At 45.1% G+C, this 17,955-nt stretch overlaps 1 protein-coding gene and 1 long non-coding RNA gene across 5 annotated transcripts in view; one reads left to right on the forward strand and one right to left on the reverse strand.

Annotated features, from left to right (window-relative positions):
- The window catches only part of GALNT15 (polypeptide N-acetylgalactosaminyltransferase 15), a 46,344-nt gene extending 34,422 nt beyond the window's left edge, over positions 1–11,922 (forward strand). For 3 of the 4 annotated variants that reach the window (XM_007087357.3, XM_042957248.1, XM_042957247.1), the window contains exons 7-10: positions 1,750–1,881; positions 2,266–2,370; positions 7,285–7,428; positions 9,882–11,922. In XM_007087357.3, the coding sequence (XP_007087419.2) occupies positions 1,750–1,881; positions 2,266–2,370; positions 7,285–7,428; positions 9,882–10,028 (528 nt within the window). In that variant the 3' untranslated portion in view covers positions 10,029–11,922. The remainder of the gene's footprint in view (positions 1–1,749; positions 1,882–2,265; positions 2,371–7,284; positions 7,429–9,881) is intronic. The other variant, XM_042957246.1, reaches the window with a different exon arrangement.
- The window catches only part of LOC102949505, a 104,129-nt gene that overhangs the window by 61,402 nt on the left and 24,772 nt on the right, over positions 1–17,955 (reverse strand). The window contains exon 3 of the long non-coding RNA XR_006207842.1: positions 9,957–10,032. This is a non-coding gene — a long non-coding RNA (uncharacterized LOC102949505). The remainder of the gene's footprint in view (positions 1–9,956; positions 10,033–17,955) is intronic.

The raw sequence follows: 17,955 nt of genomic DNA on the forward strand, positions 1-17,955 counted from the left end.
TTTTTTTTTTTTTTTTTGGTACATTCCTCTTAATTCATGTTTTGGAAATGTCCTATGGCTGACATCGATGTTAAGATTTTAATAATATCACTGCTTCCCTGAAGGTTGGAGACGTTAACTTTATGCTCTTAGTTTAAATTTAAGTAGCTAAAAATTAATTTTGCTCTACAATTTCTATCCTTCTATCCAAACCCTCACATGGATTTTGAGATACAGAAATTATAGGCATCCAAAAGACAAGGTCAGGGTTTCACTGTTGGAGGAGTTAACATTCTCTTGTTTTTCCCCTGTCAAGTTTGGTTGTACAGAAGGGAAAGTTCATTGTCAGCATATGCCCCTCATTTGAGATCAAACAAAAGGCTGGAGAGATTTGCCACTTTGACCACTGAGAAAGGTGAAGGTGATGGAAAATTCATGAGGGAATGTTCCTGCTTTGGTAGCAAAGTCCAGCCCTGCAGAATGACTGGTGAGGTCTCAAACGAACACTAAGAAAGCCAAGAAACCATAAAAAACTTACACTAATTTCCTTAGAGTAAAGAGTAATAGATCTCTTTGGTTTAATGGTAGGCAGGTGTGCTGAATAAACAAGACATCCCTGCCTTAGAGAAGTTGATCCCAAACTTTCTGTGGATAAAACTCAGCAGGAGAAACGGTCAAAATGCAGATTCCAGGGTTGCTGGCCCAACCTACTGAATCATAGTCTCTGGTATAGGGCCTAGGAACCTGCATTTTTAACAAGTTCCATGGGTATTTCTGAGCCAGGTGCTCAGGGGATCATAGTCTTGGAAGCATACCGAGAGCATGTCAGTATGGCAGATCCACACCATTTATATCTGAGGAGTAAAAGATGGAAAAAAGCAGAATCACTTCATTCAGCCTGTTAGCCCAGTGTTTAATTGCCAGACTAAAGGCCATCAAACTGGAACTCTGACATGGACTTCTTGTTCCAGCCCCCTCTCCCTTCCTCTCCTTACCCCAGGAAATATGATCTCTCTTTTTTGTTTTTATTTTTGGTCCTTCCTACCCCTCCTTAGCACCCCTGTCTTCCCTCAAGATATCCAGGATTTAATACTAAATGTATAGGTAGGTTTCCTTGTATCTTATCAATATAGCCAAATGTATAAATTTATACTCGAGTGTTAAGGACTTACCCGATATCCATCCCAGGACAATTGTATTATAAAGGAGAATCTCAAGGAAAGGGGATAGAGTAGCCCAAAGGAATGATTTATTAATGGTAATGGAGGAAATTGGGCACTAGGAGGGGAAGAAAAGTAAACTTGTCTTGCCCCCATCCCACCCCACAATTTCCTAGCTTATTTCATCTCAGTTGCCTTTGGGTCAGTTCCTGCCTCCATATGGCTCATTATGGTGCTGCAGCACACCAGCCTAGGTGCAAAGCCCCGCCATTTTGCCAGCTTCCACAAAAAGTCCTTAAAGCACAGGTATAATCGTCTTTGTAGACTGAAGATGTGAAGGATTGGGGAGGGAGTGCTCTCACAACCACACTGCTGGTTCCACAGCTCTCTGTAGGGAGGACCATCCTACTCTGTCCCTTCTAAACTTCTTCCCCTAACACATGACTTTCCCTGCCTGGCTACGGCCCTAGGGAACCGTGGCCTTGGTCCCCTCACTCTGTCCCAATCCTTCAGCTTCTTCCCAGCTACCTCTGTCCCTCCCCCACGTGTGAATTGTGGTGAACAGTCGGCCTTCCCCCATCTCAGTGCCCGTGTCTTTCTCCTCCATCAGGCTGAGAAGCCAGACTGCACAGAACGCCTGCAGCTGCAAAGGAGACTGGGTTGTCGGACGTTCCACTGGTTTCTGGCCAACATCTACCCTGAGCTTTACCCATCTGAGTGCAGGCCCAGGTTCTCTGGAAAGGCAAGGCATGCCCCCGGGAAGATGAGGAGGAAGGGGAGGGGATGGGCAGCCTCCCAATACAGAAACTGGATACTCAGATGTTTGTCCATGACCCTGGCCACACAGTCCCGAGGTCAGGGGAGCCTCGGAGGCTTCCATGCCTACCCTGAGGGAGGTGACTGGGTTGCCCCAAAACCTGTTTCAGGTCCTTTCATCATGACAGATGTGGCCTGCCTCCTGTCCATTGGGATTAGAGGCTTTAGCTTGACCTTGCTTATTTCTGTGGCCTGAACCTGGAACCGTGAGCTACACTGCAGGGAAGGAGGAGAGGAGGACTAGCGCCTGATGGAGGGTGTCTTAACAGTGGAGGGCGGGGTTCACTTCCGTATGGATGTCCACTTTCAGCTCCACAACACCGGACTTGGCTTCTGTGTTGACTGCCAGGAAGAAGGGGACATCCTGGGCTGCACCATGATGCTAGCTCCTTGCAGTGACAGCCGGCAGCAACAGGTGGGTAGTCAGAGTTCTCAGGGTAACATCCGGGCAAGACCTAAGAATGGTTTTTCCTGGGATGCTCCTCACTTCCCTTTGGGGCACCTCCTTTCAGTGGTGCCATGTCCCCCACCACAATGACGCATCCCAGCTCTGCCCACGCCGCCCCCAGGCACAATCACAGACATGGGCCATCATCAGAGAATACAAGCATCTGAGCCTGAAGCAAATAGAGACTATCTAGCCAATGCTTTCATCTAACAGATGAGGAAACTGAGGCTCAGAGAGTGACTGACCCAGGGGTTGCAAACTCAGATATCCCCAGGGTCAGGCAGGGATGAGCACAGTGAGCTGGGTGGAGGCTGCTATGCCTGAGGAGCACGTGCCCATCAGAAAGGACAGCTATGCCCGTCCCCCAGCCTCAACACATGTTTTCTCTTTTGTAAGTGGGTCCAGTATTATGAGATTAGCCCCCAAATTTAAAAGACATTGGAAATCCGGAGTTTGTGGAAAACCTCCCTATTTAAATTAAAAATCTCTAATCAGAGGTCAAAGAAATTGACACACATTTCTATCAGGGCACCACTTGAAACATCTGGACCAGCCAGAGATCCTCAGCCAGCTAGAACCAGAGATGGGGTAATATGGGTCATCCAAGTGGGCGCTGTAGGCACAGAAGCACTGAGGAGGGAAGGGGACCCCAGAGTGTGTTCCCCACTTACAGTGGTGCCTCCAACCCACAACTTGTGGTTACAGTCTTGTCTCAGTCCTCTGATTCCGAGTCCTCCCACGCAGATGTGTTGTGGCTTTCCAGGATTTAACAGGGCTCTATGGGAGCCAGAGTTCACAGAGGGGGATCTTTACTGCACAACAGAGGCCTGGTGTGTGCATGTCTGCTGTCTGTGTCTCTGTGCATATATCTGTCTGTCTGTGTGGGTGTCTCTGCATATGCACGCATGTGTGTGTGTGTGTGTGTGTGTGTGAAGCAGAGAAGGAGGGCTGGATTTGGAGCAGATAGGCCTCGTGGCCTTGGCCAACCATCTGCTGCACTTGCTAGAGTAGGGCTTCCACACAGATGGGGTCCCTGGCTCCAAGCTGCAGAGCACTGGCGTCATTCAGAAGATTTCCCAGGCACAGAGCAATTTGGTCCATGGGATTCCTTCCACAAGGAGAAAGTCTTTCATTCCACAGTCAGATGGAAAGCGGAGAGTACAAATACCCCTGGGGAACAGCACATAAGCTGTACTGGGATGCCAGGGCTGATGGGGCCTCTCCCCAGGAGAAAGGGCTCTGATGACTGCTGGGGAAGGACCGAGATGCAGCAATGAAGACAAACTGCACGACTTTCCCCGAGGCCCCACTCTGCAGTGTGGCCAGACCTGTCAGTACCCAAGATGGATGGGGCTGCCCTGGTGACAGAAAAAGCTAATGGCCCAAAGGGCAGCCGAAGAGAGATGCTGAACATGCCTGACAGGCACCCTGCCCACAGGGGGAGGCCCTTCCTTGAGCCAAGGTTCCTGTTCTTGGATATAGATGGTTCACCACAGGACAGACTATTTGAAACTGACATCAAGAAATCCAGGTGGCACCTGGTTAAAGTGTAGGCCTAGGAAGCCCTAGTAGGGCCCTCCATCCCTCCCTGTGCTTCCTCATCTTTTTAGGTTGTATCTAGTGGTTGCCTGGTGGGGGCAAGATCAACCCCTGACCCCAAATTTGGTTCAGATATTGAAACTGATGACTCCCCACATGCAACAACAGAGAATGGAAAGCATCATTATTCACCTAATGAGACTTCCTAGTGGAGCAGGACAGGCTCCCAAGCGAGCAAGACAAGCAAGACAGCAAGACAGCAAGAAGGGGCGGCTGACTTTGGCTCTTATGTGGTTGGGGGGAGGTTGGTCAGGTGAGGGTTCCCAAGCTCTGGCTGGGCTTACCTGGATTGAACTTCCCACCAGCACCAAAGAAGAAAGCACGGGGCTCTCTTAAGAGCTTGCCCAGAAGTAGAGCAAGGATATAAGGTGAAGGAGTGGAGCTTGAATGCTAAGAGACCAGACATTAGACAAGGAGTTAGACTCTTTATTACAGGTCACATCGTTCATTTAAGAAGGTAATAAATTCTAAGGACCCTTTCCCAGAAAAAAAAAAAAAAAAAAAAAAACACATATAAGCACAGCTGCACAAAATTTTAACAATTTCCAGGGTGAATAGATTCCCATGAAGCCCCCTATGGTCCCTGGCGCTCTGAAATCCCTAGTTCATAATTCCCAGAAGCTAAAGGAATGAGTGAAAGGATAGAACCATATTTCCTCCTGCAGCACCCCAGGGGTTGGTATATTTTACGCCCTCAAGTGTCTGAGAAGAGAAGAAGGTAATTGAGTCAGAGAAAGGCTCTCGATGCAGCAGGGTCATTCCAGCATCCATGAAGACCCCTTGTTTATCAGGAAGATCTCTTTGTATCTTAGGCTAAGCTTCTCTTCAAATTTGCCATCACAGAATAACTCCCCGAGGTGGTGGGAAGGCTCAGAGATGCTGGCTGAGGGTCGGTGGGTCCACTTCTTTTCACAACTTGGGTGAACCTAGAAAGGCCTAGCCCGCCCCCAAATCTCTTTTAGCCTGTGACAGGGGCCTTTGCATTAAGGTGTCATATCCCAAAGGCCTGTGTTAAAAATAAGCAACAAAGTACGAGTTGCTAGAGATATTGATCAAATGAGTCAGATGAGGCCCCGAGAGCCTGGGGGCAAATGCCAGAACATGTCTTGGAGGGAGGACCGGTGAGGCCAGGCTTGGCAAAGCAGGTTCTGGGATCCTGGAGGTGGGGGGTGGGGAGGGGGCTGGGCTGGGGGCAGGGAGGCCTGCATCTGGAGGGCACATGGGGAAGCAGGTTCTTAGGACCCATGTGGCCTCTTTCCGCTTTGCCCTTTACCAGTGTTCCGGAACACAGCAAAAGGCATTCACACCTGGCACAGGGGAGAAGGATACAGATATAAAGTGCTAAGTGAGGAAGCAGTGTAATATGGTGGCAAGAGCTCACCACTTTCTAGCTGTGTGACATCAGAGGCTTCTTAAACCCTCCAAGTCTTGGTTTCCTCCTCTGCAACCGGGAATAATGCAGTCTCAGGCATGCGAACAGAATGTTCGCTTTTGTGGGTTTTCTGATTCTTGGTGGGGAGGAGGGGACTAGCAAGGACCTCTATATCTAGCAAAATTGTGAGCTGGATAAGCTGAAAGCCCTTTTCCTAAAAGCACCTAGATATGCCAGATAAAAAATTAAGAAGAAACACATAAGTAAGTGAATTTGTAACAAAGGGAAATCTCCAGGGGCCACAAATCAAGAGGCATCTGAAAATAGAGCCACAGGGCATTGGCCAAGCTATCCTGCCTCAGGATACATGAGCCATTAGCTACATGCAGTAGTCAGTGAGAGCCTACTTGCAGCCTTTGACAGATGAGAAGTTGGAAATGAGATGCCATAGAAAGCCAGCTTTGACCTTCAAAGAGTAACTTACCTGTGAAAAGTTTGACTAGAAAAATCCACCCACTGCCACAGGAAGATGACAAGGAAGCTTGTCTGTCTCCACAGGGTCTTTGTATAGGATAAAATCACTCTTAAAAATTTTTTTAACCACAAGTCTGCATCTAATATGGGTGTAGGATTCAAATTTATATGAATTGTGTGGTGTGAGAATCCTCAAGCGGGAATGGCTATCTAATTTTGGGGCCCAGCGCAAAGTGAAAATGTGGAGCCCACAGTTCAACAATTATTAAGAATTTCAAAACTGTGTAACATCTTGGGGCACCTGGGTGGCTCAGTCGGTTAAGCATCTGACTTTGGCTCAGGTCATGATCTCACAGTTCATGAGTCGGAGGCCCACGTGGGGCTCTGTGCTGACAGCTCAGAGCCTGGAGCCTGCCTCGGATTCTGTGTCGTCTCTCTCTCTGCCCCTCCCTTGCTCACACTCTCTCTCAAATATAGTAAATGTTAAAAAAAAAAAAAAAAAGAATTTCAAGATAGGGCGCCTGGGTGGCTCAATTGGTTAAGCATCTAACTTTGGCTCAGGTTATGATTTCACAGTTCGTGGGTTTGAGCCCCACATCAGGTGAGCCCTGCCTTTCTCTCTCTCTCTTTTTCCTCTCTCTCTGCCCTTCTTTCACTTGTGCCTTATCTCAAAAAACAAAACAAAACAAAACAAAACCAAAAACAAAAACAAAAAGGATTTCAAGATAGTAACAGGAGAGCATTAAACCAAATACATTAAACCAAGAACACTAACCCCTTCTAAGCGCGAGGCCCCATGTGAATGCGCAGATCACTGAGGGCAACACTGCCTCCCAACCGCAAAATTAATATAAGATCCACTCAGGTTGCACTTGGCAGGAATAAACAGAAATTGGTTTTGTCAGAGCGTGCTCTCCTGCCAGAGCACACAGGCTTCCTACAGTGAGAGCCCCTCTGCAAAGATATGCACAATCGAATCGTATAAAACACTGGAGGAAAAAAATGACCATGAGTGAGAGTCATCAGATGCAACAGACAATTTGTTTTGGGCCAGGTGACAGGCCAGGTCAGCTCTCTCCAGAAAGAGATCCCTTGGGCCTCAGAAGTGCTCCTCATGTGCTCTTGCGGTAGTGCACTCACACAACACACGGCACTCTTTTATGGCCTCACCATGATGCAGTAAGAGAGACTAATGGAGAAACATGCCACAGTGTAGAAATATGAATGCGACAGCAGCTGGCACGTGCAGATTTCAGAGGCTTGGTCCAGTCTGGCATTGCACGTGTGGATTCGGCTATGAGATACGGTGTTGGCTGACCCTAAGAGAATCTAAAGATTGCCACTTGACGTCAGCCCCATTGTGAACTCCCCTTCTTTCATCTCCAGCTTTGGAGAAGGTCTCCTAGCTGTGCTAACAAACATCCCCTCTGTCCCAGCACCTGAAGCACACCGGCAGGAAGGAGATACACTTTGGCAGCCCACAGCACCTGTGTCTTGACATCAGGCAAGAGCAGGTGACTCTTCAGAACTGCACCGAGGAAGGGCCTGCTATCCATCAACAGCACTGGGACTTCCAAGAGGTAAGTAATCTGTCCAGGAAGGGCTCAGCAGTGCCTCTAGCTGGGGCTGTGGCCCAGGGTCTTCTAAGGGGTCAGATAGTACCATACAGGCCAGAGCCCCTATTGTTGAACTTAGTGACCTGGCATTAAGGCCTCAGGAGGAAGTAAAGCCAACATTGTAGCAAAGTTGGACCACAAGCATCTTAAAGTGTACTCATTTGCCATGTCTCTGTAAAGCTCTGACCATGATCGTGGCAGAGAGAAGAGACGGTCCCTTTTTGAAGTTTATTAGCTCAGGTCACCAGTAAGACCAGGGAGCATGTTACAGAAGCAGCCAACTACCTCAGTGGTGTGGTTTAGGAGCAACAGAAAGGCCCTTCCTTCTCTACTTGGTGACAAGTGAACCTAAGACTTAGGGCCCATACATGCTCAAAGACGTCTTGGATCATTCTAACCAAGTCCTGTGGATAAGATACATCTTAGAAACAGCATGTTAAAATAATAAGTACAAGATTAGTGAGTAAGATATACCCAATATATTTCAGGCATTAAAACCTAAGACTTTAAAAAAGTATTATGGGGCACATGGGTGGCTCAGTCGGCTAAGCATCCGATTTCTGCTCAGGTCATGATCTCATGGCTCATGAGTTAAAGCCCCACATCAGGGTCTGTGCTGTCAGTGCAGAGTCTGCTTTGGGTCCTCTGTCTCCTTCTCTCTCTGCCCCTACCCCGCTCGTGCTCTCTCTCTCTCTAAGAATAAATAAACATTAAAAAAGTATTATCATTCAGCTACTGTTCATAGTAGCACTATTTACAATAGCCAAGAGGTAGAAGCAACCCAAACATTCAGCGATGGGTGAATAGATAAACAAAATGTGGTATGTATGTATGTATATGTATGTGTATGTATGTATGTGTGTGTGTGTGTGTGTGTATAATGGAATACTATTCAGCCTTAAAAGGATCACATGCTACAACATGGATGAACCTTGAGGACATCACACTAAGTGAAATAAATGTGTCACAAAAGGACAAATTCTGTAAGATTCCACCTAAATAAGGTATCTAAAATAGTCAAATTCATAGAAACAGAAAGTAAATAGTGTTGACCAGGGAATGGGGGGAGAGGAGAGTTGGTTAATAAATAATAGACTTTCAGTTTTGAAAGATGAAAAAGTCCTGAATATATGTTTCACAACAATGTGAATATACTTAATACTACTGAACTTTATCCTTTAAAATGGTTACAATGGGGGCGCCTGGGTGGCTCAGTCGGTTAAGCGTCCGACTTCAGCTCAGGTCATGATCTCACAGTCTGTGAGTTCAAGCCCCGCATCGGGCTCTGTGCTGACAGCTCAGAGCCTGGAGCCTGTTTTGGATTCTGTGTCTCCCTCTCTCTCTGCCCCTCCCCCATTCATGCTCTGTCTCTCTCTGTCTCAAAAATAAATAAATGTTAAAAAAAAATAAAAAAAAAACAGTTACAATGGTAAGTTTTATCTTATCTATTTTTACTACAATACAAAGAAAAAAAATTAGGTAACATGTATGCTACAACATGGATGACCCTTGAAGATATCATACAAAGTGAAAGAAGTCAATCACAAAAGGCTGTCTATTATATGACTACCTTTCTAGGAAATGTCCAGAATAAACAAATTCATAAATATAGAAAGCAAATTAGTGATTTCCAGTGGCTGGAAGGGAGGGACAGGAAGTGATTGCTAATGATAGTGGGTTTCTTTTTACAGTGATGGTTGCATATACTCTGTGAATATACTAAAAACCATCAAGTTGTATACTTTAAAGGAGTAAATATTATGGTATGTGAATTCTATCTCAAAAGTACATAAACAAATGGACATTATCGGCATTGTTGGTTAAAATGTTTAACTTTTCATAAAGAAATCAATTTTTTGTTGAAGAAGGGATGGCTAGATTCAGTATTAAGTCTGGTGGACTTTGAGCAGGAGGCAGCTATAGTCTTTGAAACATGGCTGCCTTGGGCCCTCAGTGTATCCTTGAGCTTTTACTCTCTACTGCGACGTGGTGGCAACAGTACTAAATTGCAGGAGTCACAGTGGGCAGAGATCAAACTAAATCATTTTGAAAGCAGAAATGTACAAGCACAGTGATAACAATGAATTTCACCAATATGGTATAAAGACTGAACATGCTCTATACACTGGCATGTTACTAAACAGAACTAAGAAATGGCACAATTATACAATCTCAATAAAGTAATTGAATTAATGATCTCAAGGTTTCAAATGATATTTATATTCATAATATATTTATATTATATATATTTACCTAAATTATTTTTACACTAACCAACATAATGCAGTTCTTTACTAGGCGAGTTCACACCACCTCTGTAATTCTCGTAATGATTAACACAAATCTTAGAAATATCCTTCTTTGCCTACTGATTACAGGGAAATGACTTTTTTCCCTCGTCTTTTCTGTTTTTTCAGAATGGAATGATTGTTCACATTCTTTCTGGGAAATGCATGGAAGCTGTGGTGCAGGAAAACAGCAAAGATTTGTACCTGCGCCAGTGTGATGGAAAAGCCAGCCAGCTGTGGCGATTTGACAACGTCTACACTGTGGATGAACGATGAATGCCTGTGTCAAAGGGAAAAGAGAAGTTTAGCCATTACAGTTCATCCCCAAGGGAACTAAAAGAGCATATATATTTCATGAAGCTGACCCTTTTGTGTTTGCGCTCCTGGTGATAGTAGAGAAGAAAACTCCATGAATGAGTATAGAAAGTCTTTCCTTCTCGCCCCTTATTGCATTGACTGTTGGCTGTTTTAGAAAAAAAAAAAAAAAAAGAGGATTCATTGTCTCATTGTCTTTATCACTGGATGATGGTCATTACGTAGTACAGAAGATTGTTGTTTGTTTTATTTTGTTTTCCATCGTGCACTTGAGAATTGCTTTTATCTCTGACAAAGGAGAGGCATGGACCGTCTTGGGCAACACCTCCAGGATACATACATCCGGTTGATAATATTTTTGCAAATGGCCTTACCTTGAACTATCTGTGTAGCCAACCATGAAAGTTAAAGTGTGAGAAGGGTGTAAAGGCCTGACATCCCCAAAACTTTGGATTAAGTTCATTAGGACAAATTCCATGTTCACTGGTTGAGCCATAGCTCAGAAGAAGGAAGGGAAGCCACTGAGCAAAGAACGGGGTTGAAGAGAAGATGGAAAAGCTTTGACCCAATTCTCCAGCTCAGCCTGGCAGCTGGAAAGAGTCAGCACACCTGGAATAGGATGTTTTCATGTAAATGAGAATTTCCTCCTGACTTTCTACCTCCATTCACCCTGCCCTAGCCCTTCTCTAGCTTGGTTAACCCCAACCAGAATCTCTTGCAATGTATTTCTCATTAGTCATTGGCGTTGGGTCAGCTCAGACTAAGCATTCCCAATAACAAGGTGTATACAGTGGAGAAGCTCTCCTGATGCCCTGTTACAGGGTTTGCATGGACTGGATCAGAAATAGCAACCTCTGCAAAGAGGCAAACCTCCACAGTAGGGGAATGCCAGCATCTGAGCCCAAATTCACATGAGAGGAACCAGAGTTGGGAGTTAATGTTCGTTAGGGCTGATGTGGCCATCTCTGAGCCTCAGTCCCCCAAATGGGCCTGCAGGTTGAATGTCCACAACTGTGGGAAGAGCGTGCCTCTGCTAGAGCAGAGCCAGTGCTAGCAAGAGCTGAAAGGCTCTCCTGGCTGTGACCTGGCCTACCTAGTTTGTCCATAAAGAGCTGTGGAGTGGGGTTGGTTCTGCTGTTAAGAAGACACCATTTATGCCCATTTCTCCTCCAGGTGGAGTTTACTCTTCACATGGTCAGCTAGGAAACCTCCCTTTGAAGATACTGATCTCCTCTGGGCTGTCTCAGAACTCAGTGCATTTCAAATAAGAAAAAGTAGGTAGGAAGTGAGGGTTTCTAAACAAGGCCTATCATAATTAACATATTTTTTTCTACCAGCTTAAGTCAATGGCCTGCTGCACTTCTCCCTCCTTAGAATACGCTCCAGACCTGTGCTGTCTACAGTAGCCATTAGCTGCACATGGCTGTTTAAATGTAAGTTCATTAGAATTAAAAAAAAAAAATTAAAACTCAGTTCCTCAGTTGTATTGGTCACATCTCTAGTGCTCAATAGCTTCCTGTGCCTAGTGGCTACTGTCTTGGAGAGCACAGATATAGAACATTCTATCACTGCAAACAGTTTTATTTGGATAGTGCTGATCTGGATAGATTCATCATCCCATTGAGAGAAGAGATTTTGGACACTGTCTTCTTCCTTCGGACATGATTATATTTAAAGCAAATTCCCCTAACATCCTGAGACTGAGATGGAGCTAAACATTCTCAGATGTCAACCTTGTAAATGGTATTAATAGTTGCAAAATAAAAATTAAACAAGACCTCTATTTTTTTAAATGAACTTAATTATTGGCATTGTGTTTGAAGTTGCTGGAATAAATTAATATAATTAAATAAAAGGCAGAATTCAATTGTGTGAGTTGTGTTTGACAGTAATTAACAAAAGGACCCAGATGGCTTATTGCTTAATTGGTTGAACAAAGTGAGAATGTGGGGTTCCTTGCTTCCTTAACCATCCCCATGATTTATTGCTTTATTATAGAAATGGCTGTCAACTTGGTCCCTGGCTGATACTTACAGATCCTTAATTTAAACAAAACAGATGTCTCCATTTAGTTCTAATAGAAATTCAACCTTCTCCTCACAGTGTAACCAAGTGTTCAAATTCTGTTCTCTGTGGATTCTGCTTTGATTTTATCCACAATGATCATTTTAAAAGTAGAGAAAACTGACAATTGGAAGATTTGATTCCCAAGAGTTTGATCTTCACTTTTATGATTGGACTTTATTGTTCAGAAGGAGAAGCAAGAGATAGATGGAATATCTTGATAGTATTCAAGTTGCTGGTTCCAGTTTGTTCTCAAGGTCTTGCTAGATCCTTGTCCTCAGAGTCCATGAGACATCTCTTAATATTTTGATTTAATCCAGCAGGCCTCAAATTTCACTGTGCTCACAAATCAGCTAGGGATTGTATGCAGATTCTGATTTGGTAGGTCTAGGGTGGGGCCTGAGATTCTATATTCCTAATGAGCTCCCAGGGGATGCTGATGCTGATCTGTGGACCACTCTCTGAGTAGCAAACATTTAAACATTTCCAGTAGTCTTCTGTTGTTACTCGGAACTAGGAGAGTCCTCATTGGACCAGTTCTTGAACGATTCTTTGCTTCTCACAGATCTTTTTTTGAATCCACATGGCAGGATGGTTTGATCCTATATGATGTAGGACAATACACCTTGTTCAAAGTAATTCCTTTTCCTTTCTCCCCTCGATACTTTTCCTCCTTCTCATTCTGTCTACTAGTTCTGCTCTTTTGACCAGGAGAGTTCTTTACTTTTTTTGTTGTTCTTGCTGTTTGGTCCATGGTTGTATTGTGATTTCCTTGCTTTCCTTATCTTGCCTTCAGCTTCTCTTTTTCTCATCTCTGATCAAAGCTGTTTTTACAGCATCCATGCTCCTGTGGCAGCTTTTCTCTGACTCTCCCTTTCCTCCATCTGGCCCTCTATGCCCTTCCATTACCAAGTACAACTGACTAATCTTGATGGAATGAACACTATCGGTTTCTCCAAAGGATTTTTGGAGCATGGATCACATCAATTAGTTGCTCCGTTTTTCAGCTCTTCTTAGCCCTCGCTTCTCTCCTGGAAGACTCCAGGATAGGAAGGAGTAGAAATGCCATTTCACGTGGACATGGGATGATTGGTGCTGTTGGAAGTGCGGCTGCTAGTCATGGGAATACAGCCCTTGTCTTGAGGAGACAGCTGCGGTCTGGCAGGCAGGTAGCCCTATCTACAGAGGACCTATAGACAGGCAGCTGTAGGGGACCCTTGGGAGATGGGCCGGGACCTGTGACCTCTGAAAACTAGCCACATCTAATAGTCATAAGATTAGATGATCAGTAAACAAATTCTGCCAAAGCCCGAAATTTGATTCCCTCAATCCTTGAGTTGCACAATAAAGATAAAGCACAACTAAGGAGATGAGATGCCAAATCCACCCTTCAACATCAGAGTCTCTGGTAGTGACATAGAGTATTCTGGTCCTTCCCACCTCCCTCTGGCCTTACAGCTTCAGGGAGCCCCTGAAGAACTTCCAACTGTCAGTATCTGCATTTCTTTGCCTGAGGGTTTTTCCTAAAAGCTGAAGAAGGCTGCTTTATGATGTGGGGCAGGCCAGAAAGTCATCCCCAGGGACCGGTCCTCAATCAATGACTGCTGGGAGTATAGATGCCTCAGCTCCCTCATCCTCTACAATAGGATAACTCTGAGGTGTAAATTCCATACCATTTCCTAGAGCTTACTGTGGGATTACTCTAATCACCCACAGTGGTAGCTGGCTTTATAATACATCTTTAATGGGCCACATCTCCTTCCCACTCCCTACTGGTGCAGGTAAACTGCTTACACTCAAATCCTTATTTCAGTGTCTCTTAATGGGAAAACCCACCTTAAGATACACGGCCTGACCCTCCAAAAGCTTCCATCTGCAGGAGTTACTCTGTTTATCAATTCCACTCTTTTTTAAAAAGTTAATTAATTTATTTTGAGAGACAGAGAGAGAGAGAGAGCACAAGTGGGGAGGGGCCCAGAGAGGGAGAGAGAATGCCAAGCAGGCTCTGCTTTGCCAGCACAGGGCCCGACATGGGGCTCGATCTCAAGAACTGTGAGATCATGACCTGAGCGAAAACCAAGAGTCGGATGCTTAACCAGCTGAGCAACCCAGGTGCCCTTCATCAATTCCACTCTTTTTCAGTAATCCTACCCCATGTACCCGATGCCCCACTCCCTTGAGCTGAGCTTATCCCACTGAGCTGCAAGACCGGGGTATGGACCTCTAGGCAGCTGTGTCTCAGGAGGGAGGGACTGAGGAAGGGGCAACATCCTCAGTCCTTATCCCAAACATATCAATAATGGTAGACATCCTTCATCCCTAGGGGAAAATGACTGAGGCATAGAGAGAGGCCACAAGTATTCCACTAACTGGTATTCCTCCTTGTAGGAGCCTAAAGCCTAGGGAGGCCCAGGTTCCTCCTGAATCTCACACATACACACAAAATGCTCTCTTTCATATTCTAGTTATTTTCCAATAACTGGTGCATACCAGCGTTAGAGGATGTGCAGGCATACTAGTAAGATAGGAGTGGAGATCGTGATTGTTCTCCATGATAAAATGAGGGGGATCCGGATACGAGGGGGTATTATGGAAGAGATGGGCCAAATGATATGGTAAAGTCCTGAAGAGCAAGATGATCCAGGAGGGATTTCCAGTGGGGGCAGGAGGGGTTGCCAGAGGGATTTTTGGAGTTAGGTGATTAGTCCTCAATATAAACATGTTTCCTTATTTTCACCTGAAACTTTTAGCCAAGACTTACATACTGACATGTGTGCCGTGTTGGAGGATGGGAAGGAACAGGGCTGAGAAACCCGTCTGGGACAGAGAGGAAAGAGAGCGGCCTTTGCAGGTTGGATAGATACCAGTGAGACTGGACGCTCAAGGGAAGTGGGGAAACATCAGTATAGAGAAGAACCAATATAAGTCTGGCCACCACACCGTGTCAATAAGGATAAATTCAATGAGACAAGATAACGTGTTAAAATTATATTAGATTGTGAACTAGAGTAGGGGTCAGCAAACTTTGCCTCTACAGGGCTAGACAGTATATTTTTGGCGTTGCGGGGCCTATGGTCTATCACAACTACTCACACCCGCCACTGTAGCACAAAAGCAGCCACGGACAACAATAAACACGTGAGTATGGCTGTGTCCCAATCAAATTTTACTTACAAACACAGACTTGGCTCAGGGCGCCTGGGTGCTTCAGTTGGTTGAGCGTCTGACTTCAGCTCAGGTCATGATCTCGAGGTTCATGAGTTTGAGCTCAGCATCGGGCTCTGTGCTGACAGCTCAGAGCCTGGAGCCTGCTTCGGATTCTGTGTCTCCCTCTCTTTCTGCCCCTCCCCCACTCATTCTCTCCCTCACTCTCTGTCAAAAATAAATAAATAAATATATAAAAAAAAAGAAAACCAGACTTGGTGCATAACCATACTCTGCCACCCCCCCTGGAATAGAGTTTTTGACCCAGCTGCAGAAGGAGATAAATTATAGATTTCAAAAAACAGAAAAATATTACCAAAGAAATTGTGAGTATGCTTGAAAAATGTAAAAGTACAATATTTCTGTACTATAAATAACAAAAGAGCAAAGAAAAACAAAAGGGGAAAACAATATACAGCATGTGTTCTCACTGTAAGCAGACCTCAATCCTTTTTAGAAAGAAATAGGAACAAATAAATCTTTTTTTTTTTTTCTTAATAAAAACATAAAACATTGACATTCAGCCCATAGCCTTCTTTCTTCCGGGGACCTACAGATTCCAGGGGCCTTCGTTGTCCCCAGAGGTTAGGCAGAACAAGCTTTCTTAACGAGCACACAGGCTGCAAGAACAGCAATGTGGGAGGCTGCTAAGAAGCAAAGAGCAACTCTCCGCATTTTAGCTGAGCAAACAGGATTAAATTGTGCTAACAGATGAAATTTGTTACTGTAGTTTTCATTATTGTGATGAAGACACTCACAAAGGGCAATGCACACACTCCCTCCCTTCCCTGACACAATTCTCTTGCAGCTGGGATTTGGAGACAATCAGATACAAGCTCTTACATGGGCAAGAGCAATAACCTTTGGGTATTTCTATAAACTCTCTTCCCTGACATCCAAGTTCACCAGACTTCAAAACACAAACAGCAAAAGGCAAGCAGAGTAAAGTGATTTCCAAAAGCTTGGCCTGAGCCCCGGGGGTGCACCAGGCCAGCAAACCTCACTCCTTATGCTCCGAGGCCAGCACAGGTCCATAATGCAGGTTTAAAGGCCAGGCCCAGTGATGCCTCCTGCCTGTTATAACCTATGTTTGGGGCTGCCAGCCCATCATGCCCCTTCAAGTGTCAGTGTTGGCATATCCAAGGCTGACTCCAGATAAAACAAAGATCCTGGGGTGCCTCCTCCTCCCCACCCTCAAGGACAGGGCTAGAGCTGTCCAACCCCATCTCTACCTTATAACCTAGTGTTCTGCTCTCCACACTGCTGAGCCTACGTGTCATTGTCCAGTGAGCCTTCACCAACGCACAAGGGACACATAGCTCCATAGAGCTGGGTACCCAGATGGAAGCCACAGTTGAGGCCTGTTGACTTCTATTTTGGAGAGATCCTGTTTCTTCCCCCCTGTTGCTCAGATGCTTAAAGTAATAGAAGGATGAGAAGCCCCCGTTCTTACTATTCATTGGGAATGTCATTATTTCTTTAGTCAACTCTTGGAGAATACCTTTTTTTTTTCTTTTTGAGAGAGAGCACAAGAGCACAAGAAGGGGAGAGGGGTAGACAGAGAGAGACAGAGACAGAGACAGAGAGACAGAGAGAGAGAGGGAATCTTAAGCAGGTTCCACACTCAGCACAGAGCCCATGCGGAGCTCGATCCCACAACCCTGGGATCATCACCTGTGCTGAAATCAAGAGCCGGATGCTCAACCGACTGAACCACCCAGGCGCCCCTGAGAATATCCTTGACCACTCTCCATGGGAGGGCCTTGCACACAGCTCTAGGTGGTGGGCTGGTTTGCACAGAGCCACTACTGTCTCCTTGAGGTTCCAGCTCTTTGCCCAGCAACAACATCCCTTCACATATTTGTTTGAGCAACGGCCCTCCCAGCTGGTCAGGTCTCTTTGCTTCCTGTCCAAAGTGGTAGTCTTTAATTGCCCCAGACCCAGCTCAGTTTACTCATTTTTGGCTAAAAGGAAGGCATAAGGGTACCTGCCATCTGGATCTTACCCTCTACTACCACAATTGGTCAGATATTCTATGAAGCAAAAGTGTTCTGATCTCTCTTATTACACACATTTTAGGGGAAAATGTGGCCCCAAAGTACCATCTAACAAAGCTCTTTTCCTTTATTTCTGTCTCTGAGAGGCAGGTTTCTATTTGCTTTTTAAAAAGAGACATAAAAAGCAAGTAAGCATGGCTTATAAAAATGAGAGGGGGCATCTTCCCATGGGATTCATAATGATTTCCTTCCTTTGTTGTAGATCATATGGGAGTATATGATACAGGAAGATGCCTGGGAATTTTGCTGAAAACAAGTTACAGCCTATTAACCCCATCTGCTTCCCATGAGCAGGAAAGCTATTATGTGATCATGTCAAGGGGGCTCTGGATTTTCTCAAGGCTTTTCCATAAGGCGGGGGGCTTACGACAAAATCCTCCAACCCCTTGGTTCTAATCTGCTCCCTCTTAGGCCAGTCAGTAACCACAGAAGGTAAGAGGATCTGGCCGATACCCATGAGTGCTGAGTTGGAAAAGTTTAAATCTTTCTGTGCTCTGAAAGCAATGCAATGCAATGAAAAATCCAGGAATTTCAATGCCTGGGCTTTAGATTTGCACCCAGAC

Source organism: Panthera tigris, chromosome C2 (genome assembly GCF_018350195.1).
Source record: "Panthera tigris isolate Pti1 chromosome C2, P.tigris_Pti1_mat1.1, whole genome shotgun sequence".
NCBI classification, from domain to species: domain Eukaryota; kingdom Metazoa; phylum Chordata; class Mammalia; order Carnivora; family Felidae; genus Panthera; species Panthera tigris.